This window comes from Miniopterus natalensis, chromosome 3 (assembly GCF_054644295.1).
Source record: "Miniopterus natalensis isolate mMinNat1 chromosome 3, mMinNat1.hap1, whole genome shotgun sequence".
Lineage (NCBI taxonomy): Eukaryota > Metazoa > Chordata > Mammalia > Chiroptera > Miniopteridae > Miniopterus > Miniopterus natalensis.
The window spans coordinates 47,734,133-47,760,291 of NC_142083.1; the positions used below are offsets into that span (position 1 = coordinate 47,734,133).

General features: G+C 40.7%; 1 protein-coding gene across 1 annotated transcript in view; it reads left to right on the forward strand.

The window, feature by feature from the left end:
• ADGRV1 (adhesion G protein-coupled receptor V1) overlaps positions 1-26,159 on the forward strand; it is a 404,143-nt gene that overhangs the window by 344,908 nt on the left and 33,076 nt on the right. Inside the window, exon 88 of the mRNA XM_016216159.2 lies at positions 8,268-8,389. Coding sequence (XP_016071645.2) covers positions 8,268-8,389 — 122 coding nt within the window. The remainder of the gene's footprint in view (positions 1-8,267; positions 8,390-26,159) is intronic.

Here is a 26,159-nt window from a genome sequence, read left to right on the forward strand (position 1 = left end):
TTGTCGTAATGTCACTTTATGAAACATTTATGAAATGTGTAAAAAATGACTATGTTGGCTGTGAACCCAGTTGGTAATTTTCCTTCCCATAGTTCCAGCACATTTTTCCTCACACGAAGAAAACAGACTATGTTACCTTTTACTTAAGAATCACAGACCTATTTGACACCCCCCCCCCCACACACACACACACACCATCCCCAGCAGGATAGCGTCTGGCAGCGCTGAAGTGCATGGTCCAAATGGAATTATTCTAATAACAGTTCGTGCAAGGTCCATGTGGGTATGTCTCATCTAACTTGATTACTCTCCTTAGATTCAAAATTACAGCCTGCAAATTGAAAATTATATATAGCTTTTGCAAGGCAAGACCATAATTCTAGGCTTGCACCATTTTTTTTCAATCCCAATAAATCACACTTAACGTAGGCCTGACACTGGACTGTCCTTTAGCATTCAGGAAAACCCTAAGTCAGCCGTTGACAAAGTACTGCTATTTAGGTTTTCAGCAGACTTTGAGACTCCTCTGAAAATTTGCTCACATTCTTCCTCTTGTCCCCTGGAAAATATACTCTACGCCAGTACTCTCTTCTGTGCCTCCGGATCTAATATCTCACCTGTACAGATCCTTCAAACTTAGGCTCATCTCCCTCACATATCAGTGAGGGTCAGAGTGATTCCACGTAAGAAGGGGATAGGTGTAGACCCCCATATAGTAATGTTTACTGTACCAACCTTATGTCTAAGATAGCCTACAATATTCTATTTAATTTACCCTCTAGAGCAGAGGTTTGTAAATTGTAGGTCACAATGGTGAGTCTCCTTTCCAGCTTTTTTAAGTGGGATGGGATGGGATGGGAAGAAAATTTAGAATAGAATAGAAGAATAGAATAGAAAATATCAAAGGGAGAGGGAGGGGAATAGAAGACACTGATAGGCCCATTTAAAGTAGGTTTGTTGGGAAGTTTTAAGTGACTATCTGGATGTGATGGAACTTGGAGTCTGTACACTGAAAGCAATCCTCCTTTGGATCTTCAGATTACATCAGGTAAACAGAAGGTCCTATAACCAAGTAAGTTTGGGAAATTCGGGTACCAAAAAAAAAAGTGAAATATGTTTCTTTATTACGTGATATTTTGGCATTTCAAATATGCAAGAGGGGGCTCTCTGTAGCCATGCACTATTTTCCTAAGGACTAAAGTTGTGATGGTGATGAGAATGATGATGATGACAAGTTAAGGCTTAGTAAGCACGTGCTTTTCTCTAGGCTCTGTCCTGACCACTGAATGTGTGTGTGTCCCCCTCACCCCCCGCCAGCCCCATTTGGCACAGCACATGACCGATAATCACCCATGGGATAAATCTATGTGGATGGTGGCACTAGGACTCAGAGGGAAGAGAGAGCTTGAGAAGAAGGATTCTAAATTCAATTTTGGATTAACTCAGTTTGAGATGCTTCAGAGAGCTCCAGGCCTAGAAGTCTGGCACTCAGGAGAGATGGAGATGAATATTTAGAAATCATTGGCCCTACAGTGCTTGATGAAAGAGGGTGAATCTTCTGTGCTGTACATCTGAAACTAATATAATATTGAATGTCAACTGTAATTGAAAAATAATAAAATAATAAAATAATTTTTTTTAAAGAAAGAAGGTGACTCTAGAGATTATGACCTTAGTAAGGATGGCGAAATCAAAGGAAGAACCTGGCACCTAATGGAGAGTTGAGCTTTACAAAGTTTAGTTTGTTGCAACAAACATTTGCAACTGTTTCTCGAGACCAGAGCTGCAGTACTTAGAGTGGATTCTCTTCTCCAAATGGGTTTTAAGAGCTCTTTTGGGAATGTGTTTGAAGTACGGAAGCAAAAAAAAATTCTGAAATTGGAACCAAGTATAGGACTAGTGACCAAAACTTAGGAGTGAGGTAAACGGGTAAATGAGGTATGGAGTATTTCTCTGAACAATTTGCAGATCAACCCATAAGTTTATCATCTATTCCACCCACAGCACGCTAAAGCGGACTTGGTGGTTCTGTCCCTGGATAACTTTGTATTGTGGGATTAGTGCTAAGAAAGCTCAAGAACACATTTTCTCTCCAAGAAATGGGTCAGATCAATGAAACTTCTTTTCCTCTAAGTATTTGAACTTAGAGCCATATTTTGAAAATAAGACCTTCTGATAACCTTATTTTTTTTTCAATTACCTTTTCTTCTAATTTAAAATAATGGGTGCCTATTGTTATAAATAGACCCCTAAATGTCTAAAATCCACGTTATTTCACGGACATGTTCTTTGTTTTACTTTGATGAGTTTGTTTTAGTGGCACATCCAAATTGTTAGAATCAGAAGGTCAGGGAGGTAAAATTAAAACAAGTACTTTAGAAGATTGTAAACACAGAATAAATTTCAGCCTGGTGTGAATGAGGTGTGATTTCCATAATACAGCCATTATTGTTATCACTGGTGGGTAGCAATAAACACTGAGGCTGCAATTACAAAGAAAAGAGACAAGACAGCACCATACTTTCTTTAAAAAGGGCAATTACATTCACAGACATCATATTTTCTACTAAAAAATAAAGAGATTTCATGTATTCTCAGCAGAATTTACAAACTCCCATAAGTAGACTTTCTTAATGATCGTAGTACTAACTGACACATCCACTGGCTGTCTTTTCGTGTGTGTGTTTCTTTCCACAAGTAATTTCTTTCACTGAAACCTTTTCAAAGTACTTTGTTTTTCACATTAGTGACTCCTTCCTAATTTAAGTACGTCAAGGATTTGATTTTTTTTTTCTCCCTGTAGTAGAACTTAATCTTGACACGTCTGCCTTTTTTAGCATAGTCTTGTTTCATAATTGTAGTAAAATATACATAACATAAAATTTATCATCTTAACCACTTTTAAGTGCACAATTCAATGGCATTAAGTACATTCGTGATGTTTGCAACTATCACCTATGTCCACTTTCAGACCACCTTTATCATCCCAAATACAAACTACCCATTCAGCAATGACTCCGTCCCCACCAGAGCCCCTGCTGACCTCTGTTCTCCTTTCTGTCTATGAGTTTTCCTATTCTAGGCACCGCAAATAAGTGGAATCATACAGTGTTTGTCCTTTTGTGTCTGGCTTATTTTACTTAACATAATGTCTTCAAGGTTCATCCGTGTTACAGCATATGTCAGAATTTTATTTTTTAAGGCCGAGTAATATTCCACTGTTCCATAAATCTCCCACTTTCTGTGATGCATACTGGGTTGTTTTCACCCTTTGGCTACTCAGTAATGCTGCTATGAACGTTGGTGTTCACGTTTGAATCCCTGCCTTCCGTTGTTTTGAGTATATATCTACAAGAGGAATTGCCAGGTTATATGGTAGTTTTATGTTTAACTTTTTGAAGTATCACCAGTTTTCCATAGCAGCTGTACCATTTTACATCCCCACCAACAATGCACAAGGGATCTAATTGCTCCATGTTTTTGCCAACATTTGTAATTGTCTAGTCTTTTGGCAGTAGGCACCCGAGTGGCTGTCTCATTGTGGTTTTGATTTACATTGTCCTAATGACTGGTGATGTTGATCACCTTTTCATGTGCTCATTGGCCATTTGTATGTCTTCTTCTTTGAAGAAATCTCTGTGCAAATCCTTTGCCCATTTTTATATTGGGCTGTTTGTGTTTTGTTGTCTAGTTGTAGGAATTCTTTACATATTCTGGATAGCGTGGTCTTTTATATAGATACCCTTATTCCTGGGCCTACTGCGTTTTTAGGGCTTCCTTTTATTGAGCACATTGAAATGATTTTGTTTTCTGTCAACTAATTCATCTTTAAACGTGTTTCTAACATTGCCAATTACAAATGCCTGCTTTGGTAAGCACTGACTTATAGACAACCGAAAAGTGGTTTACCAAATATGAAATGTCAACTTAGGAAATAGGAAAGTAAAATGATTTATATTAAATGGATCATTAATTTCAGTTTACCAAATGGAATTCACAGTAGCTGTTAAGCAGCATGACCCTTCTCACCTTCACCAGCATCTCCCATTCCAAGCACCCTTCTCCTTTTTGTCATTGTAAATCTAGGCCCCATGGAGGGTGAAAGGTGCCTCCTCAGATGGATTAACCACAAAGCAGATGAAGCTTAAGTTTCAGGACCTTATGCTTGCATGGGCCCCTTTAAACATCTTATACCTAAATATGCTTTTTTTAATGTTTATATTTTAAAGAAGCCTCCCCAAGTTTTACAAACTTCAGGCTCACAAAATCCAGAACCACCTCTGGATGTGTTTCTTCCATCTGAAGTCATGTCTTAATGGTTGCTGAACTGCTGGAAAACCAGCCTGGGGTCTTTTGTTCAGTATACTGAGTTATTTACAACTAGCTTTCGTCCTTGCAGAGTTTCTGACCTGAGGTGCCAAGCTACCACACTTTTCCACAGTGTTCCAGAAAAGTGTGGGCCATGGGTGTTTCTAGTCAGCCCTGGCATGCTCTCCTGGCTTCCCTGCTGAGCTTTGTGAGGACACGGCACTTGTTTGCCTCCAGGCACTTAGAAGAACATTCAGGCCAGTTTTTGGAAATTTGGTGCCTGTTGTTCATGCAAAATATGCATGTCCTTTTGTACTCTGCACAGAGCCATAAATAGAATTTTGTTCTTACACAGTGGGAGCAAAGAATGCAATTGCCAGACTTAATACCTAACCTTTGAAACAATTCATGAGCATAGTAGCTTAGGCAGTTTTCTAAATATTGGGGTATCTTGTTAAAAGTAAAAATGAGCTTCTGTTTCCTTATTGAATTGTATGATTTTAAACATATATACATACATATGTGTATAACCATGGACACAGACAGTAGTTTGGTGAAGGCCTGGAAGGGGGAGGGTGCAGGGCGGAGGGGATCAATGGGGAGAAAAGGGGGACACTTGTAACACTTTCAACAATAAAGATTAAACTTTTTAAAAAATTGTATGATTTTATAAAACAAAAATGAATTTTTATAAAAATTAAATCTTAATATATTCTCCTATACTACTGTAATCATTAGTGACAAAGGAAATATTCATATGTATACACTGTGTCCTATTTTTATTTTCTCTGTACAATTATTATAATAACTCAGAAAGTTTTATATTTTCTATGAAGTGTGTATGTTCTCAAAAAAAAAAAAAAGCTCAGGTTCCTTCCCCTTCTTCCCCTCCCCTGTCTCTTTCTTTCCTTTCTCTTCTTGATTTTTCCTTTCCCTTCCCTTCCCAAACAATTCTGTCGTAAAGCCATCAGTTGGTACAGAGCAAGGTGTGCATCCACAGGACGGGGTCCAGGCGCGGTGCGGCGGGCCTCGGGCACTGTGGGGTGCAGGCTGGCAGGAGGTGCCAGAGCCTGACTGAGTGTGGGAGCCCTCGTGCAAGGGCAGGGCTTACACCGTGGGGGCCTGGCTGTAATCCAGTAGGGCAGTTGATCAAATCGGTAAATATATTAAGAAGAATGAAAAAAGGTTTCTTAGCAACAGAGAAGGGAGTTACAAGATGGAAAGGGAGAAAATTAGAATTAACCTGGTGGTGTTGGATTAGAATTGGAAGTATTGGTGTAAACTAACTTTCATTACGTAGAGACAGATAAAGAAATACATACAAGTGTAAATGAGTGTTTATGTGTATGTGTGTGTAGGCATGTGTGTGCACACACGTATTCTCGAGTTCTGCCTACTGAAAGGGCTTAGGAGCAACAACACCCCCAATAGCAATGAGCATACTTAGCCCCAGGTCTTGGTTTCTAAATGCCATTCCCACTTAAAAGAAACTAGGGCTGAGGCAGGGAAAGAACAACAGGAGGAACTGCTCACAGAATGACCGGTTCATAACAAAAGGCACAGAAACTATTTTGAAGGGGTTCCCACTAAACAAACTTAGAACAATTTAAGCATCGAAGTAAATTATAATAATGGATAATAATCCATTTAAAAATTGAGAATGTGTAAGTCCATATTATAAAAATAATAAATCAAACACTTGATAAGGGAAAGGATATTTACCTAGCTTCAAAGTGTTGATGAAAGAATGTTCAGCCTATAGAAACCTTTTATAAGATTTTATTAGAGCCAAAACTTTGAGGACAGGCCTGGAAGCAAGATCTGGAAGGGACAGAGAAAATGCTCCTGAGAATGGCAGTTTCGCACTTCCTTGAATGCAGTTAGAATCAGAAGAGAAAACATAGGAAGGGTCATGAAATCCATTGGTGGTAGATTAAGGAGATGGGAAGAAGCAAAGCAGGGAGATCTCTAGGATTGGATAAAAAGAAAAGTGAAAAACAATGCTTTTTTTGCATGGTTGGGTACTGGATAGTTAACATTTACAGCACATAGAGATGGTATTTGAGCCACAGATGGCAATGAGGGGTCCTGTGGTCTCGTGCTCTGGTGGTCTTGTGCTCTCATGCCTGTGGTTGTGCCATAGAGAGGATCTAGAAAAGAAAATGACTCTGACATTTCAAAGGTATGTCATCCTAGATGCATAAGAACAATGGACAGAGCTCACTTAAGGTAAAGATTGACCTTTACTAAAGAAGCTATGGGCTTAGGACGTGACTACTCACCATGGCCTGCCCAGTTAAGAATTTATTAACAGACCAACCCATGCGGTTACTCTGGGTCACTGAGCTTGTCAGGCCTGCCAGGTGCCCCACCCCCTGAGCTTGCCAGGTTTATTACATAGCCCCTTTGTCATTCACAAAGGTGATGCCATACAGATACTTATTAATTACAAAGGAAAACATATTAACTTTATAGTGGAGAATCCTTGCAGCCACAGTTTTAATCAAGTGACCCAAATGAGCATCCTAAGTAATGGGGCAAATCGAATTCTTGTGCCACTCAATTGAATGCTATAAAAAGAACCAAGCATCACTTCTATGATTTCTGCCATTCAGTTTACAAACTGAATCACAAGAAAACATGAGACAAACTCAAATTTAAGGGCACTGTATGAAAAACTGGCTGGTGATCTTCTCAAGCGTCCGAGTCACAAAAGCCAAGGACACAGAGGAACTATTTGGGATTAAAGGAGAGACTACAGAAACATGTCAGCTGGGTGCTTCTCCTACAAAGGAAACTACTGGAGTGACTGACAGATAGTGAATGGGATCTGAGGGTGGCAGGAACGTATCAAGGTTAACTTCCTGATTTGATAGTTGTATTGTGTTTATGTAGGAAAATGTCTTTGTAGAAAATACACATTTAAGTATTACAGAAGGTGATGATGAGGGGTCAGGCTGGCAACTTTCAAATAATTCAGAAAAAAAAACACTTTGTTGTCATACTATACTTGCAACTCTTCTGTAAGTTTGAAATTGTTTCAAAATAAAATCTAAATATTGCTACAGTTGTATTTAGTTGTTACATGTGGATTTTAGGTGTTAGTTGATGATGGTGGGTACATATGGACTTGCAGGGCTCTCATAAGAGTTGTCAGTAGAATGGTCCAGACTAATGTCTTTTAACAACTGGAAAATGTATTTATTTGCAGCTGCTAGGATCTGATTTACTTCCCAAGTCTCATATAGTTTTCCATTTAAGTATTAAAATCCCCTCTTTAAGGTTATTATACTAAAACCCAAATATCAAAAACAAGTGGGGTGGTAATGAAGTCCATTGGCCCTGAAGAAATCTATTCTGAGAAGCATTGAAATGGATCGAGAGGGAAAACGATGGGTAGATTAAGCTTAGTGATAACAAAAGTGAATCCCGTCCCTGTGTCTCTGCTCCTAACCCTAGCTATAAAGATTGGGATCTTCTGTCAGAAAAAAAAAAGAGATAAGTACATACTTTTCCATCACACACAAACAAGTTTTTAGATCATGTCTGTTTGAAAATGTCGAGTTGGACTACACTAATTTCAAGGGCACACTGATGCCTGCCTACCATTTTCCAGTGGAGCAACCTTTTAAAATTTACCTAGAAATTAAAAGCGATTTCATCCCCATAGTTGCTCCTGTAACTCCCAGACCAGTCCAGCAGGTGGCAGTCTAAGAGAGGAGCAGCGCTCGTTCTTCCCCACCCCCACCCAGCAGCAAAACAGGAAGAATGCGGACTCAGCAATGTGCCTCCTTCCCTGGCCTGAGAATGGGGTTTCCAAGGTGGTTCTTTCAGAACGGGTACTTAGGCATGGAGAGTAGCACAAGAAAGGAGGCGAAAATAATTTTGTGTAATATGTGTGACTATGCGGCCTTCTGAAGCTCAAAGTTTATTTTTTCTTTTCTTTTCATGATTTCTAGAAATTCCACTGGTTTTATATCTCTTTGCCCTGATTTCTGTGACATGGCTTTGGGGAGGCCTGCACATGGCTTACAGACACTTCTGGATGTTGGTCCTGTTTGTCATTTTCAACAGTCTGCAGGTAAGCCTTACGGTTTGATCACTGATGGCCCACATGTACGCGAGGAACACATGGCCTGGAGTTTCAATGTAAAGGGACCGAGTGTCCACAGGTAGGTGAATTTGTGCGCATAATAGCATCATGCAGAGCTGTCCAGTAAAATGATGGGGGTTCAATCTTTAACACCTGAAATGGGGCGGCGGGGCTTCTGACTTGCTGGTAAATAAGATATATTTACCCACCTTTATTTTGAGAACATCTAAGTAATTACAAAAACATATTTTTGTTCATCAGAATTGATGTTTATAAACTTTGCAGGTGGCAGCCATGGAGGGCCTATGCTCGTAATTGGACCATGGCTGTGTCTAGAAATCAGATCAACTGAGGAGTGACACAAATAGCAGTGCTCAAGCAATCCCCTTATACATCTGGTGCTTAGTGAAATGAGTGTGTTTTGGGTCACTAAGAAATGGCTGACATCCTCTAAGTCTGGCAATGCCCAGCTTAAATTAGTTTAGTGAGCATGTTTCGATGGCATAACTAGAAATTCAAGAACCATGGCAAAAATTAAAGCTGACTTTTTTCCTGCTTTTGTTCAATGGGAAAAAGTCCCGCCCTGAAATTAACAAATGGAATAAATGAATACATTTTCCTTATTTTCCTATGCAAAAGGTTCTGTTCTAGACTAAAATAATTTCTTGAATTTACCAGATACCTCTACACTGTCCTTATTTTGACCACCGTCTTGCAAGGAACATGTGTAGAAAAGCATATTAGGAGATGATGTCATACAAATAAAATATGACTCAAAGCATTTTTAGGTTTGCAAAGGAGACAGATTCTTCAGTGAGAGTATATTTTACAGCAGGGTGCCTAATCAAAGCATAATATCCATTTAGGAAGGAAAAAATACAAAGTAGCTTTAAAGTTTGGAATCAAGTTGATATGCAGACACCTCTCTATAGACATAGTTATAACTAAGCATCTACCATCAGCACAGTGAGCTAGTGGTGCCATGACCAGAATGAGGATGACACCCTGCTCCCCTAGGATCCGGTGACTCAAGGGAGCACTCAGCGATGATCGTGCACTATGGCAGGTACCACATAAACGAAACGCTGTGGGAGCTGAGTGAAGGGCCTGTCTACTCCGATCCCCAAAAGTGAGCCACTCAGGTCAGAGGCCCTGTCCTAGCCACCTGTGAAGCCCTAAGACCTAGTGCAACTGACATCAAGGTCCACACTGACAACCTAAAGATGTATTTTATTTATTAGATGCACAGTGGAACACAGACCAGTTTTTAGATTTTATTAAATATTTGCTACAAACTCTTAACATTGAGAAACCCTGAATTTCTGCCAGCAGTACACACTTGGCAGCAGTTTTCAAATCCTGAGTGACCTTTTCACACCTGGTAGATTTGATTCTTTCATTTTGCCTGCCCATGAGCCTGTGACACAATGTTCATTAAATAACTGATGAGTGTATGGTTAGAGAGGGGTATTTCAGGCAGGGGAAACAATGTTAGCCTGGGCTACAAAGAGAGAAAGTGGTAAGTTTTGCCTAGCTTAAGGAAAGGGGTGGAGAGGAACAAGAAAGGTTTTGCAGTTAGAAGGTAGTGGTGGGAGAGGAGACAGAGGGTGGGTTGGCTTCAGTGCCATGTCACCAGGTCAGGATGGGATGTTACACTTCAGCTTCTAAGCAAGGGGAAGCCATCAGAGTTGGGGGTGGGGAGTTGGTTCATTCTGATTTGATTTTTTTTTATTTTGTTAGTTTTAAAATTTTTAAAATATCGAATGGGAATGGCATGCTCATGCCTACTTTTTAGAAGGATAACTAGAAGCATTTAGGAGGGTATTGAAAAGAGGAACAGCTGCCCAGCCAGTGTGCTGCAGCAGCTGAGCACCGACCTAGGATCCAGGAGGTCGAGGTTCGGTTCCCCGTCAGGGCACATGCCCGGGCTGTGCCCTGTGACGATCCTCAGCGGGGGCGCGCAGGAGGCAGCCGATCCATGACTCTCTCACTGTTGATGTTTCTATCTCTCTCTCTCCCTCTCCCTTCCTCTCTCTCTGAAATCAATAAAGATATATTTTTTAAAAAGAAGAAAAGAGGAGCAGCTCCAGGCGGGGAGGCTGTTGTCATATTCCAGCCTATAACGTTCGGGCAGTGCACCTGGGAACAGAAAGTAGTGACAGGTTTGAGAATCGCTGTAGAGATAAGTTAATGAAACTTGGTGACTCAGTTAAATGTGGGAATGTAGAGTGTAAGAGAGCAGCTTCACTTAGAAATGCCCGGGGCGGGTGAATGGCTGGACACTGACACTGTAGGTCAACGTGGAGGTCACATCAAGAGCAGGGTTCGGGGGGTAAGCACTGAGGTTGGAGAGTCGGTGAGATTTGGGAGACAAGGCAACCAATCAATGTTTTAGTAACTAGGTATAGGGAGAGAGCCAGGGAAAGAGATAATTATGATAGAGAACCGGTGTAGGGCAGTTTGGAGTTGCTATCAGAAAAGAAAGTTTCAAAAGAAAACAATACCAAACTCTGTCAAGTGTAGCAGAGAACATAGATAGTATGAGAACTGAGAGGGATATGGTCTAGTGCAGTGGTTCCCCAACTGTAGTGTGCGCCAGAGTCACCTGACAGGCTTGTTTAAACACAGATTTTTGGGCCCCACACCCAGAGTTTCTGGTACAGTAGATCTGGGTGGGATCTGAGAATTTGCATTTCTGACAAGTTCCCAGATGAGGCTGATGCAGCTGGTATAGGGCCCATAGTTTGGGAACCACTGGTATGGAGTCTGATCCTAACTCATCCAGCTTAGTCTCTGGTTGACTTTAGCTAAGTCATGGATACTTACTCAATAATTAAGTAAATTTAAACCTTAAGATTAAAATGGTAGCCAGCATAACCTATCAAACCACATACACAGGAAAAAGTCGACTGAGCTCCCATGGAGATTAATTATCAAAGGAGGACTGTTGAACGTTAAACTATATATTATAGGGAGACATAAAAGAAATTGTTATGGTCTCTATCTTTCAAGAACTTAATACAAGCTAAGTGTAAGTAAAAACTAAAAATATTTCATACTCATGTTTAATGAGCTCAGTTCCATGTATGTGTCCCGACTGAAGCAATGACTGTTTGTATCGGTCTTGCCTGGTGTGTGGCGCACTGGTTCATTCCTGCTACCTGGGCTCAATCAGTCCTTAAAGAGACACTTGGAAATATGATTTCTCCAGGATTTATTGGGGTTCATTTAACATAGAGACTGCATCATGTATTCAACTCAGGCATTTCTATGGAATATGACTATATAGTAGTGAGATCCTCAAAGTATGTTCCATGAAGACTTAGTAGGTTTTTTTGTGTGTATGTGTTTGTTTGTTTTTACGCCTTTGTATTTCTTTTACTGCCTTTGTCAACACCTGGGACCACAACAGTATATAAAGTACATATGCTTGGCTTATATATTTTGCTCAGAGGAGATTACTGGTTCCTTTTTTATCCAGATTATTATGTCATAGGAGCGCAGAGACTGATGGACGAAAGGTATATTTCTATTATATTCTGACTTTTAATAGTTATTATTTGATGCAATTTTACAAAAATATCTTGATCACTTGAAATATTATCAGAACTTTTTTGATCACTTTCTGAATATTCAAGGTTGAGCTACCAAACTTCTAACACATCTGAGCATTTAAGAAACTGTATGAAGTACTTTTTAAAGCGTGATGGATACAAGTGCAAAAGTAAGGTTAAAAATATCATTCTAAATATGTCTACTGTTATTTTATTACTTAATAATCTTCCTGAGCATTTTGACCACCAGCAGTGTAAGGCTCACCTCCTACCAGCTCACCTGCTGCAGCAGGGAAAGAGCTTACTCCCCAGTAGGAACCTTCTCTACAGGACTTCAGTTACGTTCCCCGTGGATCACAGACTGTCCAGAAGACAGTCACAGGCCAGGCACTGGCGAAGCCTGGGTCATGAGCAGACTCCAGTGGTAGAAGGAGTTGAGTTTATCTCACAAAACCCACATGGAATGGAATTCCCACCAGAGGAAAGGATTCTTTTACCAATAAGGGCGGGTGGAGGGATAGTAACAGTGCTAGCCAGGCCAAAGTAACAGATCTCCACTCTACATCTTTTCTCCATTTTCTTGTTCATCGATATAAGTTTGGGCAAGGACAAGGACAGCTATTGTCACACCACTAGGAAACTTCATCAGTGTGACATCAGTTTATTATGAATGTCCTTGAGATCCATCCTATATAACCAAATGTCTCTGTATGGTCCACAAGAAATTCATAAGGCACTGCGTTTAATATTTTTCTGAATTCCCTGATCCATTCATCTAATAACCTTTATTTTTTTAAAATGAGTTGAGGTTTTTATTTCTAAGTAGATTTATGCTAATACTTACAGATCACAACTTTTAAAAACTGTTTAGTCCAAGATATATCCTAATTTGTGTAACAATAATTGGGAGCAATCACCAGGCCTGATACTGAGCTGGTAGATACTGGTAGAACCCTATCAGTTGTTAAAACATTGGAATAGCTACCGTTTAAACCTTGCATGAATCCCAGCCTTCTAGCCAGGTAAGCTAGAAGCATCCCTAGACCTCCAGCAGCTAGAAAAACAGTGCTGGGCCCGTCAGGGACCAGAACTCTACTCCAGCACCAAACCTGCAACTGCTCTGATTGGTTAGTGCCTGTGCACACTCATTAAACATTTTGCGTATCGCTCCTAGCTGAATTATGTTATAAAGTATTTTTCCATTTTAAACCCAAACCAGTCAGATTCAGACTTATAGACATTTATTTCAGGTTTTCTTCTAGGTCTTTCTCCCATTTACTCTGCCACAATTTCACTAACTGACAGTCGTGACTTACAGGGAATCCCACATAAGATAATCAGGGTAGCCAGCAGTTTCAGGCGTGAGCTTCTTGGAGATGCTGGAAAATAAGTTTTTGGAAACAGATTCATATACTTAGAGGAACCTCCCCTGAAACTGAAATGCATTCTTCTTGGAACGCAAAAGCTGGCAAGAGACCCAAGCTTTCCATAGCATTGAGACAGAACACTTCTCAGAATGTGCCTCATGAGATCACATTCTGCAGAGGCCTGTTTGACTGTCTCTCTGTAAATGACTTCTGTGTGTGCGTTTGTGCAAGCATCTGGTCTCGAGATGCGTCCTGACAGTTCTCGAAGCAGTCAGTGTTCCAGAAAAGGGAGTTACAGCATGGAATCTGTAGCTAAAAATATACAGCCTATATTCAAGTTTAAGACCAGCAGTTGGCTGAAATCATTTTCATTCCTCACCTCATGTCTTAAAAGGCTGGGAAATAAGGGACTCAAAAGTGGGAACAGTTTCTTCCACTTTTTAGTTGTTGTTATTCTTTGGTGGCCACTAGGGTGCCTTGAACACAGGAAGCATTTTTCTTACACAGAAAAATCGTGCTTCTTATTTCCCCCCTCTCTTTCTTTCTTTCTTTCTTTCTTTCTTTCTTTCTTTCTTTCTTTCTTTCTTTCTTTCTTTCTTTCTTTCTTTCTTTCTTTCTTTCTTTCTTTCTTTCTTCTTTCTCTTTCTCTCTCTCTCTCTCTCTCTCTTTCTTCTTTCTTTCTTTCTTTGGTCTTTCTCTCTTTCTCCCTCTCTCTTTCTTTCCCTTCCTTCCTTCCTTCCTTCCTTCCTTCCTTCCTTCCTTCCTTCCTTCCTTCCTTCCTTCCTTCCTTCCTTCCTTCCCTCCCTCCCTCCCTCCCTCCCTCCCTCCCTCCCTCCCTCCTTCCTTTCCTTCCCACTCTCCTTCCTTTATTCCCGCTTTCTTCCTTTCTTTCCATGTGTCTCTTGTTGCTCTATGCTGAGTTTCAGCTTTAAAACTATAGCCTTTTTTTATGAAGAGATTTTCCCAAATGAAAGCAGTCCTTGAAGTAGCATAAGAAATGGACCATCTTCCTTTGCTCATGAAAACAAACAGGAGTTCATTGCAAATGGAATAGAGGAGAAAATCAATAACTCTCCTTTAATTTTCGTCTGTGAGAATTTCCAGTTAGCATCCAGAGGGGTTCGGTGCAGGTGTCTGCTTAGATACAGTACATATTTAGTCTTGGCTGCTTCCTTTTGGGGATAAACAGTTCTTGGGAAATACATATTGTTAAATAATCAGTTACAGAGGACTAATTGTTTCAAGGCACTCTCTTTGCAATTGCTTTTCAACAGCCAACAGTAATAAGAAGTGTCACTTTGTTTCCATTGGAGACTAGCACATGAACTGTTCATGAAGAGTGGAAAAGCAGTCTTCCAGAAAACCCTGGAATAAACATGTAGAAGCCAGGGGAGTTTGGAACTCTATCATTGATTTGTCCCAGAGTCATGTCAAGTTCAGTGGGGGGGATTCACTACACTTGTTTTGTAGAGTGAGATTCAGAAACTAATGAATGTCTTGTGTGCTCTTCAAAACATCCCAAATTATTTCTATAACTTTACAATACATACACAGAAGCTTAGAAAAGGAGATGTATTTAAATTGTTTCAATTAGGTCATGCCACTGTCCAGTGCTCAGTAGCATCTGCCTTGGTGAAATATCTTCGTGTGTTTGTGCAATAAACTTCTTACTCCACTTGACAATGAATGACAGCGTCTGACGTGGACTCCCCATGTGCCTGTTGATTTGCCAGGCAGGGCACTTCGGACAGACTGCAGGATCTTTACTTTTGTCTGCACTGGGTTCCCTGATCTGCCAGAAAATATCTTCCATAAATGTGGTTTTGGTAATGAAGGGGTTGTATAGACTACCTTTTGACACCTGGCTTCATCCTTGCAAAACAGATGTCTCCATTTCTCCTGTCCTAAACCTGTCTTAGTGTTTTAGCCCGTGGTTTTTCCATTTCAGAGTTCTTTTCTGTGCCCTCTGTTACCACACTTTTTTGCATTTTTACCATGTAGTAGGTCTTCCTGGACTCCGTGGGCCTTTACCCATGAAAAGATCTAGCACACTCTGATTTTTGAAATAGCAAGCCTACAAGAGTTAGAGTAAGACACATACATCCCCTTGTTAAAACAGTTTGGGGAGAATAAAGGAAATATAAAATTTGGGGCCAGCTTTTACTTCATCACGCAGATTCTTTGCCTTAATGTTCGTTTATAATTTTTTCCAGTGTATTCTAAAAGTGTATTCTTATCTCTTGTGTTAGTTACTCAAATACTGTGGTGGGGAGAATACTTTTTTTGTAGGTACCCTTATATGCATATTTTACGGTAACATTCTTCAATGTTGAGCTGTCAGGTGCAGTGGAATGAGCATGCAACTGAGTGTCATGCAGCCTCTCTGTGCTACCAAGGGGCTTGACATCTCTGAGCTTTAGATCTCTCCTTTCCCCACATGTTGATTCTTGCCCTAAGTTTAGTCTGAAGGATCATGTAAAAATATATGTATAAAATATAACTTGTAAACTATAAAATGTTTTACAAATATAAAACATTATAAATGAATAAATGGACCAAGACAACACAAGTTATCTCAGAAGCTATATAAAGACAAATGAGAGGCTAAAGAGGGGAGATTTGAAATCTTTCTAAGCCACTGGTCTTCCCGCGATTGGTCTCATTCACTCATAGGTATTTCCTTCATTGCAGATGCTGTAGACCCCCTGTGTCTACCATCACAGGACTTAGTTTACACATAGGCCCATTATGGTCACTCATCTGCTTTAAATGTTTAGCAAATGCCTTCAAGTTGAAGCAAGTCACTTATGTGGGTGAAATAAGCTTATTGTGAGACTATAGGGGTTGGTGAGGACTGTGGAACTGGTGAGTAGACTCCTCCTAAAAGCATGCAAATGAAAACAGTAAACAGTGTGTGGACCAAACAAAAGCTCCTGCATGGTAAATTCCCATAGCTGGCAGTCAGTGTACAACTCCTGGGTAAAAATAAGTTCAAATTACCTCCTCTAGATAAGATTTCGTTTTCTTTCTAGCAATGGACTGAGACCTGCCCCATCCAGTCAGAACTACAAATTGTATCCTCATTTGCATCTATACCTATCAATCAGAACTGCATGATTTGGACTGCACAGTTTACAAATTTTCTCTAGCTTGTGGAAATGTCCAAATGGGTGTTAACCTCATATAAACTCCATCAGAGATGGAAGCAGAGGTCTCAATAGGTTCATTTCAACAAATATCTAATACGTTTTTATTGGTTCAAATTACCTGAGTGTGTGTTAATATGTGATGATATTTGGAGCCGCGGCAATTTATCAGATACCTGGCGTGTATCTTTTAAGACATATGCACTGCGCTGGTGCTTCTGGGGACACAGATGATAAAGCCTGTGCTTGCAGCTCCTTACAGTAAGCTATGAGGAGCCTTTATGTCTTGTATGCCATTCATTAACATATAAAAATATGTAAAACTCAGTAAAATCTTATAGTTTATATCCATCAATGGAAGATTGACATTCAGAAATGATACTGTGGCTATAGAATAGCCTTATACTTATTGCACAAAACTGAAATAAACCAAATAGGCAAAACAGACCATCGCCCGACTGGCGTGGCTCAGCGGTTGAGCATCAGCCTATGATCCAGGAGATCGTGGTTCGATTCCTGGTTGGGGCACATGACCGGTCGCGGGTTTGCCCCCAAGTGGGGGACGTGCAGGAGGCAGCTGATCAATGACTCTCTCATCGTTGATGTTCCTATCTCTCTCTCTCCCTTTCTCTCCCTTCCTCTCTCTCCCTTCCTCTCTCTGAAATCAATAAAAATATATTTAAAAAAACAACAACAAAAAAAAACAGACCATCAACACAAAGCAACTAAAGATGCATGTTCCACAAGCTTACTACTCTAGGAAACAGGCCTGCCTTCTCAGAATGTGGACAAAAAGTGCCAATTCAAGTCACACTGAAAAAAAATATTAATGGCATGAAATCAAATATAAACTGAACTTTAAAACAAATCTTTTTAGATGGATCCAGGAAGTTTTGTCTTCATCTTTCAGAATAAATCAATTCCGTGTCACTTTTCCTCTGCAAATATTTAAGAGAATATCCTCTTTAGCTTGAGAAATTGTATGAAATAGTGAGTAAAAAGTACTTTGGAATATAGATACTGTCTTACTAATTTTTACTAATTTTTTGCTTTGTGATCTTAGGCAAGTTATTTAATTTCTCTGAAATGGAGATACTACTATTTACTTTATAAGGCATCTGTGGAAATCAACCAAAAATATTTAAAAATTTCTGGCACATAATAGGTGTACAGTAACATTAGCTGCCTTTCCCCTGTCCATAATATGACACCATAATTGCATATGCATGCAACTTAAGATTATTTTCACACAAACAAAAACTCTGAGCTTCAGATCTTCGTAGCGCGTCACTGAAATCGGTGAGCAGTTTTTCCCTAATTACCGATTATTCAGTCTGTTCAGAACCCTGACGAAGTCACAGGCCACATTCACTGAGCTCCCATCTTAATGATCTTATTTGGCTATAAGATCCCAGCAGATAGATATTATGTAAGTGTTATATAGACATAAAACTTGTTAGTTATCTTTTGCCCTCTGTTCCTTAATGTTTTGGAACATTCTGGGGCAACACTTCAGATTTTCTGTCAGTTTTGGAAACTCTCATTATAAAGTGGTGCTATGGTAGATTATATGCATTTTACCTTATTGTTTGAGCCAGTATCATAACACTGGAAATCTGATATTCATTCATTCAGAAACATGAGCCCTAGCTGGTTTGGCTCAACAGATAGAGCATCGACCTGTGAGCTGAAGGGCCCTGGGTTCGATTCCGGTCAAGGGCATGTACCTCTGTTGCAGGCTCCATCCCCGGCCCCAGTCAGGGCATGTGGCCTGGGCGTGTGCAGGAGGCAACCAATCAACGTGTCTCACTCTCACATCGATGTTTCTCTCTTTCTTTCCCTTCCACTCTCTGAAAAGCAATGAAAAAATTATCCTCAGGTGAGGATTTAAAAAAAAGAATATGTTCATGTATGTATATGTTAGACCACATGTCCCCATGCCTCTTTGCTCAATATATATTATAACATAAATCACCATAATAATTAGTATTTATTAGGTACTTATTATGTGGAATTATACTCGTTTAAACCTTATAACAACCCTGCAAGTTAGGAACTATTATTCTTGCCATTTTACATTTGGAGAAACAAAGGCTTAAAGAAGGTAAGTAACTTAGGCAAGGTCAGTCACCCAGTAACTCATGAGCTGGGCTTCCATAAATTAGGATCAGTTCCCCCCGTAGTCTATGCAATGCTAGGAGACCATAGGACCTATTATTTACTTCTTCCACAGTACCTTAGCAGAAGGCTGTGTTTATGGTAGCTACACAGCAAATGCTTTGAGTTAAAACATTTGCTAAATTAAAATGCATAAAAAAACAATATGGCCCTGGTCTGTGTGGCTGCATTGGACCATTGTCCCGTGCACTGGAAGGTTGTGGGTTCGATTCCTGGTCAGGGCACATACCTAGGTTGTGGGTTCCATCCCAGGTCTGGGTGCTTACATCGATGTCTCTCTCTCTCTCTTTCTCTCTCCTCCTCCTTCCCTCTCTAAAAATAATATAAAAGTATGTTAAAAAGCAGAATGAATTAACAACAAATAAGCATAATTTACATAGGAATTGTTATTTAGTTATCTTTTACTTATAAAAATTAATGCATTTCAACAAATCTATTTTAACACTGATATCCATATAAAGTCACATTCCCCCAAAGAACAGTCTCTTTTTGGCTTAGTTAAAGATCTTTCTTGAGGGAGCTGGTGGGTAGCAGTATCTATATACAGCAGGCGCCAGGTTAGACAGTGAAGTCCTCAATGAACATGTTCCCCACCGCTTATCTTCCATCTTTCATTTCCCTCGGTCTGTGATTCAAGCAGTCTTAATAGAAGTGGCCTTGATCAGCAAATCAAGTTAGAAGTCAGGTTTCTGTTGCTTGCTTGGGACATTTGTAAGCACTGAAAAGGTGAAATAGAAATAAGAAACCTGACTCCTGTCCTCAAAAGCAGGAAAAGCTTTTTTAAAAAGTATGAAGTTGGTGGTGTATCTATGGCTCCTCTACATGCCCCTTGCTTTCTCTTCCCATCTCTCACTGTCCCCTCCAGTCTAAAGCCCATGCTCTTAACTGCTTCTACAACTGAACTGCCTTCCACCTAAACCAATTGCCTAGCCTGTCTTTTTAAATATCATATAGACCTTCATGTGTAGAAAAAAACCTTACATGAGATACAATAGGGACTAAGATAGGGTTAGAGGAAATCAAGCATTGGATTGCATGGCCCAGGCTATAAGCATTAGGAGGATGCCTGTTAGAGGAGACCCAAAAGCCATATGTGTTGAGCTAAATAGGCCAGATGGAATGGGTTTCCCAAACCTCTGGTGACACTCTCCTCCATGAACTCCACTGTTTTCTCAAATCCCTAACACATTACTTTTCCATAAATATCAACTGAGTTTAAATGTGGCCAGAAATGCACAGTACAGTTAACATTTTTCGAGGAAAACACTAGAAGCCTCTGGCTTTATTTCTCTCCATTTAATTGTCATTGCTGTGTGAGGGTAGACACAGTAAACTTAGCACTAACTGGAGCTGGAGAGGCCCTCAGAAGTGATGGAACTGCAGAAAGGAGACCTCCGCTTCAAAATCAGATCATCAGAGAAATGTTAGAATAATGTAATGCAGACAGGATCTGCAGATGCAAGGGGTATCTTGAAGAATGGGTGTCTGCGAGTTACTGCTGCAAATGTTCTGTTCTTGGTGTATTTAGCACCCAAATTTTTGTAGGTTTTAATTAGATGTGCTTGTAAAATCCTCAATTTGTCTGCTTTTTCCGTGCTTCAGAATGTTGTTATTTATGTATAAATGATAAAAGCCGCAGTGTTTTGCAACTGGTAGGTTTCTCTTAGTACACTATAATTTAGTACTTTAGTCTTTGGACAGAGTTCACCATGTTTTTATGCCTCTAAACCATATAAATCAAACGTTTTATTAGGAAAAGTAGAGTCAGAGAAACAGAAAGGTCATCTCTACCAAAACAAAACCACATTTCACTAGTCCTCGATACTTAATCTCATCATGTGCTCTTCCTTTGAAGCATGGAATGCACATTTTTAATGCAATAGAGGATAGAAACCAAGGGTAAAAGCTTGTTGAAATCTCCAAATGGGTTCATTAATTAGTATAAATTAGAAAATCATATACATCCTTGATATATTTTTTTAATTGTACAAAATTTTTATCGTTTACTATGTTATCCTGATTTATTAACAGGAGGAATTCCTGTTAAATTATAAATAAATAATACTTTAAATTATATATGCAAAATTTTTCGATGAATTATAAGAACAACAAAAGGATTTGAATGATGGTCCCTCTCGTGCGTAGGCTTTGGTGCGCACTGAGACTGCTCCTGTTTCCTGCCTCCCCTTAGGACCTGAGGGAGGAGGCCGGCTCTCTCAGGCTGTGCTCCCGGCTGGCTCCTCCCTGCCCGCCCCTGAGTCTTCCAAGGCCCCCTGCTGCCGTCCCTACCCCTCGCATCTACAGGACTCGCTCCCGCCGTCCCTGCTCTTAGCCTTCTCCTGCAGACCCTCCCTCTCCCTCTCCACGCGCAGAACCCGGGGCTCGTGCCCTCCTCTCCCCATGGCCACGCTGGTCATTCCCGTCTTCCCTTACAGAGCACACCAGCCCTGCCTAACTTGTTTTCTGCTCCTCGGGATGATTATCTCCCATGACATACTTTGCCTTTTTTCCCCCTTCTTTCCCTAAACAACTTGGGTGATTCTTTGGCCCCAAAAGTATTTTTATCATTCTATCAGATTCTCACTGATTTGGTGATTTTGAACCGACGACTTAATTTTTTGGATGACTTTCTAAGTCACTAACTTTTCTCTTTAAATTTCTAGTTTTCCTTGTTTCTTCTCACTTGGGGCCAAAATAGTCTTTGAAGGACACCATTCTAAAAAGAAATCAATTACAAGTTTATTGCTAGATAGCCCAAATATAAATAGACATGTATGGACTCGTAAAATGAGTTGTACTTACGGGTCATGATGACCCATAAAGAAAGCTTCAAACTAAGAAACACAGATAGTCACTAGCTAATTGTGTGACTTTGACCAAGGTATGAGGCTGGGATTTCTTCATCTCTAAAATGAATCAGATAATATCTTGCTTAACTCTGGAACTTTATGGTTCTGTTTCAAAACTTTATAAAAATGAATAATGCTCTGTGTGAGGAATGAAAAAGGGTTTGGAGACATCCTTTTGACATTTATTCTTTTTATAACATTTGCAAGTACACATGTTCTCTGCTGCTGTTGTGTATTTTTTCTTAAATTGGAAAACTAAGACCTGAGAGAGTGAGATGAGCATGGTCTGGGAACTAAAGCTGGATTTGCAGCAAACAACCAGTGGTTTTCTGGGATATCACTCTTCTTTCTTCATTCGAAGGTGCCCTCTGAGCTTCTCTTTGCTCAATCTCAGGTATCTTATAAGTCTCCCAGAACCCTGAAATATCAATGACAGGACTGTCAGAAGAGCACATGTTGTATTTAAAACTCCTTGCCCAAACAGTACACTTAAAATATTTGAATAACTGTATAATAAATAGCAACTCAAGAGATAAAAATGATTACTTCTGAATTAAATACTAAATTGAATAAACTAACAAAAACTATTACTTACTAGGTATCATTGGGAAATATACTTAATTTCTCTAATCTCAGGTTCCTTCTTTCTGACAAGTGGGGATGATAATAGTACCTATCTTAGGATGGTTGAGAGGACTGGGTAATATGAATAACAATATATGTGAAGCATAGTCAAGTATGTGTAGCTGAAAGAATGCTCAGAAAATATTAGTTACTCTTATTGTGATGGTGGTGTTTGTTATCTAATGTTATTTGTAATTATTCTTAGCAATAATAATAATAATAATAATAATAATAATAATAATTAGAGAAGTCCTTAGAAAGGTTTAGAAGAGCCAAAGATGGCTTCATGAAAGATGTGGTCCTACAGCTGGTCTGCAAAGGATACCACATCTGGATGAGTTTGGAGGAGGGAAAGCTCTTCCGGCTCTTTAGATAACCGTGCCCTCTTCCATCCTGTGCCTTTGCCCATCCCTTCCTTCGGTCCAGCTGGAATGAAATTTACATAGGAGAAGAAAATGAAAAAGCCCTGCAAAGGCCCCGGGGTAGGGGTGGAGGTGATGGTGATATGAGCAAAGTCTTTGTGCCACATTATTATGGGATCTATTAAAATAGTTTTAAGAACTTCTTTAAAAGTTTTTCTTAAAAAATTACTCTTTTGGCCCTGGCCAATATGGCTAAGTGGTTGGAGTGTCAAACCACACACACCAAAGGGTCATGGGCTCTATTCCTGGTCAAAAGCACATACCTGGGATGCAGGTTTGATCCCGTCCTTGTCAGGTCATGTGTGAGATCTCATGTCGATCTCTCGCTCTCCCTTCCCCTGTCTCTAAAAATCAATGGAAAAAATATCCTCAGGTGAAAATTAACAAAAAATAAGTAATAAACAAACAAACAAACAAATAAATAAATAAATAAAAATTTATTCTTTTGTAAATACCTTAACAACTGCAGATATTTCATTCTGGCCTCTTGCATTCCATCTTTAAGGGCAAGTTCAAAGACAGCCACCGGGGAGTTTATTTTGCTGGAACATAGAACCATAATCACAGATAGTCTTGCTCCTCCCACTGTCACCGACTGAGAGAGTGAGCTTGGCGCTGCACGAAGGAAATTTGCCATAAATAAATAATATACAAATGCATAAGAAAAAGTTATAACCCAGAGTGTAATCTTCTTGAGGTCAGGGGCCATGATTTATAAATCTGTGCATCTCACAATCATAGCCAGTCCTACCATGCTGAGAACTTCCTGAGATGAAATCCAGAGAGCACTTGCAGTTTAGGACACTGCACTGAAAGAGCCTTCCTCACCCTCGCCGGTTTGGCTCAGTGGTTTGAGCGTCAGCCCACTGACTGAAGGGTCTCAGGTTTGATTCCGGTCAAGGGCACGCACCTCAGTTGCAGGCTCGATCCCCACCTCCAGTTGGGGTGCGAGTGGGAGGCTGCCAATTGATGTGTCTCACATCGATGTTTCTCTCTCTTTCCATTTTCTCAGAAAAGCAATGAGAAAAATATCCTCAGGTGAGGATTTAGGGGGGGCGAAAAGGAGCCTATCTCATCCTTACGGCATAGGGAATGGCACCACTGAGGGCCCTTTGAACTCCTGTTTGTATCCATCTAAAATCCCTGGCAGGTCTCTTTTTTTCTCTTCCTGTCTCCATCAGCTGGAATTTCTTATCATTTTTCTTTCCTTTTCAACATTTGTTTTCTATAGCATCCCGCTGTTCTCATTTTTTTTTATGAATCTTGATCACCCTCACATATTCAGGGCTTGGTCAGTAATCCTAAAGATAACTGTGTCTGCTTTATCTTCCCAGAGAGTGAGCCTTCCACACAACAGGACCTATCTCTGCATGGAAAAAACAAACAAAACCAAAAACCCACCGAACAGTGTTCAGCAGAGCATTGTTCATTTGTTTTAGGAGATCTGGTGAATTTCTCTGTTCAGAAAGGGTGAAAAGGAGTAAAAGAACATCCAGATTTGAGCGATTTCAGAAGGCCAGTGCACATTCCTAGCAGCAGTTAATAATGGCAGGTGCTGTGAGGAATCAGACAGGCAACCAGGAGTTGATTGCTTATGTTTTTGGAGCTGCGTGAGAGAGAGAAATGTAGCTGCACCACTGCTGTGCAGTCAACAGGCATCTTACAACTGCGGGCCCCGGAGCACTTTGAAAACCGCCACCCATTGTCTTTTGCCAACTTATCACCTAGCCACACAGTGGTTTTCAAGCTGTGTGTCACCAAAAGCTAGCCTCTGCTATTTTATAGGGAGCTGACAACTGTCCTGAATGTGGAGTCTAATGTAATCTCCACAGTTCCAGGTTGAAGCAAAGAAAATGGTTTAGAGCTCTTTTTTCTCTTGACTTTAGACATTACCCCTTATATTTATCAACTTTGCAGTTCAATCATGGGCCCACATTAAGAAATAAAGTAAAACCACACTCACCCACTTCTTTGGCCCATAGAACCCTCTCCGTTGGCATGACTGTATGTCTATTTATTGGCAAATAATTGGCTCAATTATATGAGCTATATATCTTCCTCACTAATAAGTCTTTTCCAGCCAAAGCAGCAATTGGATTCACAGACACAACGACATCCGACAGCGGTGGCGTTTTGGCTTTGCTTGGCCTTCTGACCCTTTGGCAGAGGAAAATGTTCTGACTAGTAAGTGCTTATGCAGCATCAGGGCACCTCAGAGGCCAGGAGAAAGGGGATGGAAAAGATGAGAGAATAGCATGAGCCAAACTTGGCCAAATGTCTGCTGACAGGAACCTCGTACTTAACCCCTGGTTCTCACTTAGGTGCTTACTTAGGATGCTTACACCAGCAGTTGCACATTCCCTTGTCTACAGGGGCTGCAAGCTGACCTGGCTGGGGCCTGTGGTCAAGAGCCAGCGAGCCTTGTCTAAAGGGGCAGCAACTAGCTACTTGGCTCCAGTTAAGTATTTGCTAGACAGGATGCAGGTCCAGTGTCAGCCAGATCTTCTGATTTTTCCAGAGAAGCCAGAAACCAGATTTTTATGTGAAAGCTCCTAATTTGTTAATGTTGGCAACTATTTAAAGACAACCTTTAAATACTGTGCAGGCCAATCAAAGCCTGTTGGCAGGCAATGTTCAAGCTGCCAGTGTTGGACCTCTGGCTTACCTCAGAGGCACTCACTGAAGGTTTCATAATGAGCTAATGCCCTCCCTCATAGTCCATGTGGGTCAGGGAGAGGAAACTTGTCCAGCTTTGTCTGTCCTTTACAAATTTCCTATATTGAACTTTTTTTTTTTTTTAAAGTCAGAGTTGTTCTAAGAATTCTTGGACCCCTTTTCTGAACATAGTCTGGAACTAACCCCAACACCCAGGATGGGTGGCCTCAGAATGACCCATCCCCTCAGGTGACCTCTAGTCAGTGGCTGGTCCGAGGGGGGAGGAGGGCGCGGCTGGCCGCTCTGGCCTGTGCTTGATAACTATAAAACACAGGGTGCAGCCTTGCTCAGGTCTACGGCCCAGAGCAGGCACAAATCCAGTTATCCTCGAAAGGTGGCAAAAGCCATAGCCCCGGCTTCAGTCGGGCCAGAAGCTCCTCAGCTGCGCTTGGCCACCTGCAGCGTCTCTGTGCAGAAGGGCATGAGGTGCTACAGGAGACCGAGGAGATTAAGGAGGCATAGAACAGGGAGTGCAGGCGGCCAGTACCTACTCCTCAGCTACAGTAAGAACGAGTCGTCGAAATCAAAGCAGAGGAGAATAAGCCGGCCATGGGAAATGCTCAGTGCTCCCTCCTAACTCCTTCACTGACTGTGCTCATCCACCCACCAGGCGGCTGGAAATCACCAAAACTAGAAGCAGTGCCTGAGGCCCAGGGGCTGGGATGAAGACAAAAGACTAGTTTTGTTCCAAGACTAGGAATAGGCCATGTGAGCAGATAAAAACATGGAGCAGGTCAAATGAAATCAGCCTCTGTACTCCTGGGCATGTTTCTCCTCTGTGGCGCGAGAGCTGCACCAGAAGTCTGACCCGCGGAGTCAGGACCTGCACTGGGACCTGCAGCCTGGGCTTTCTTGAGCTGCAGTCCATCAGAGCAGCGCAGCATCTGGGAGGAAAGCAGGTCC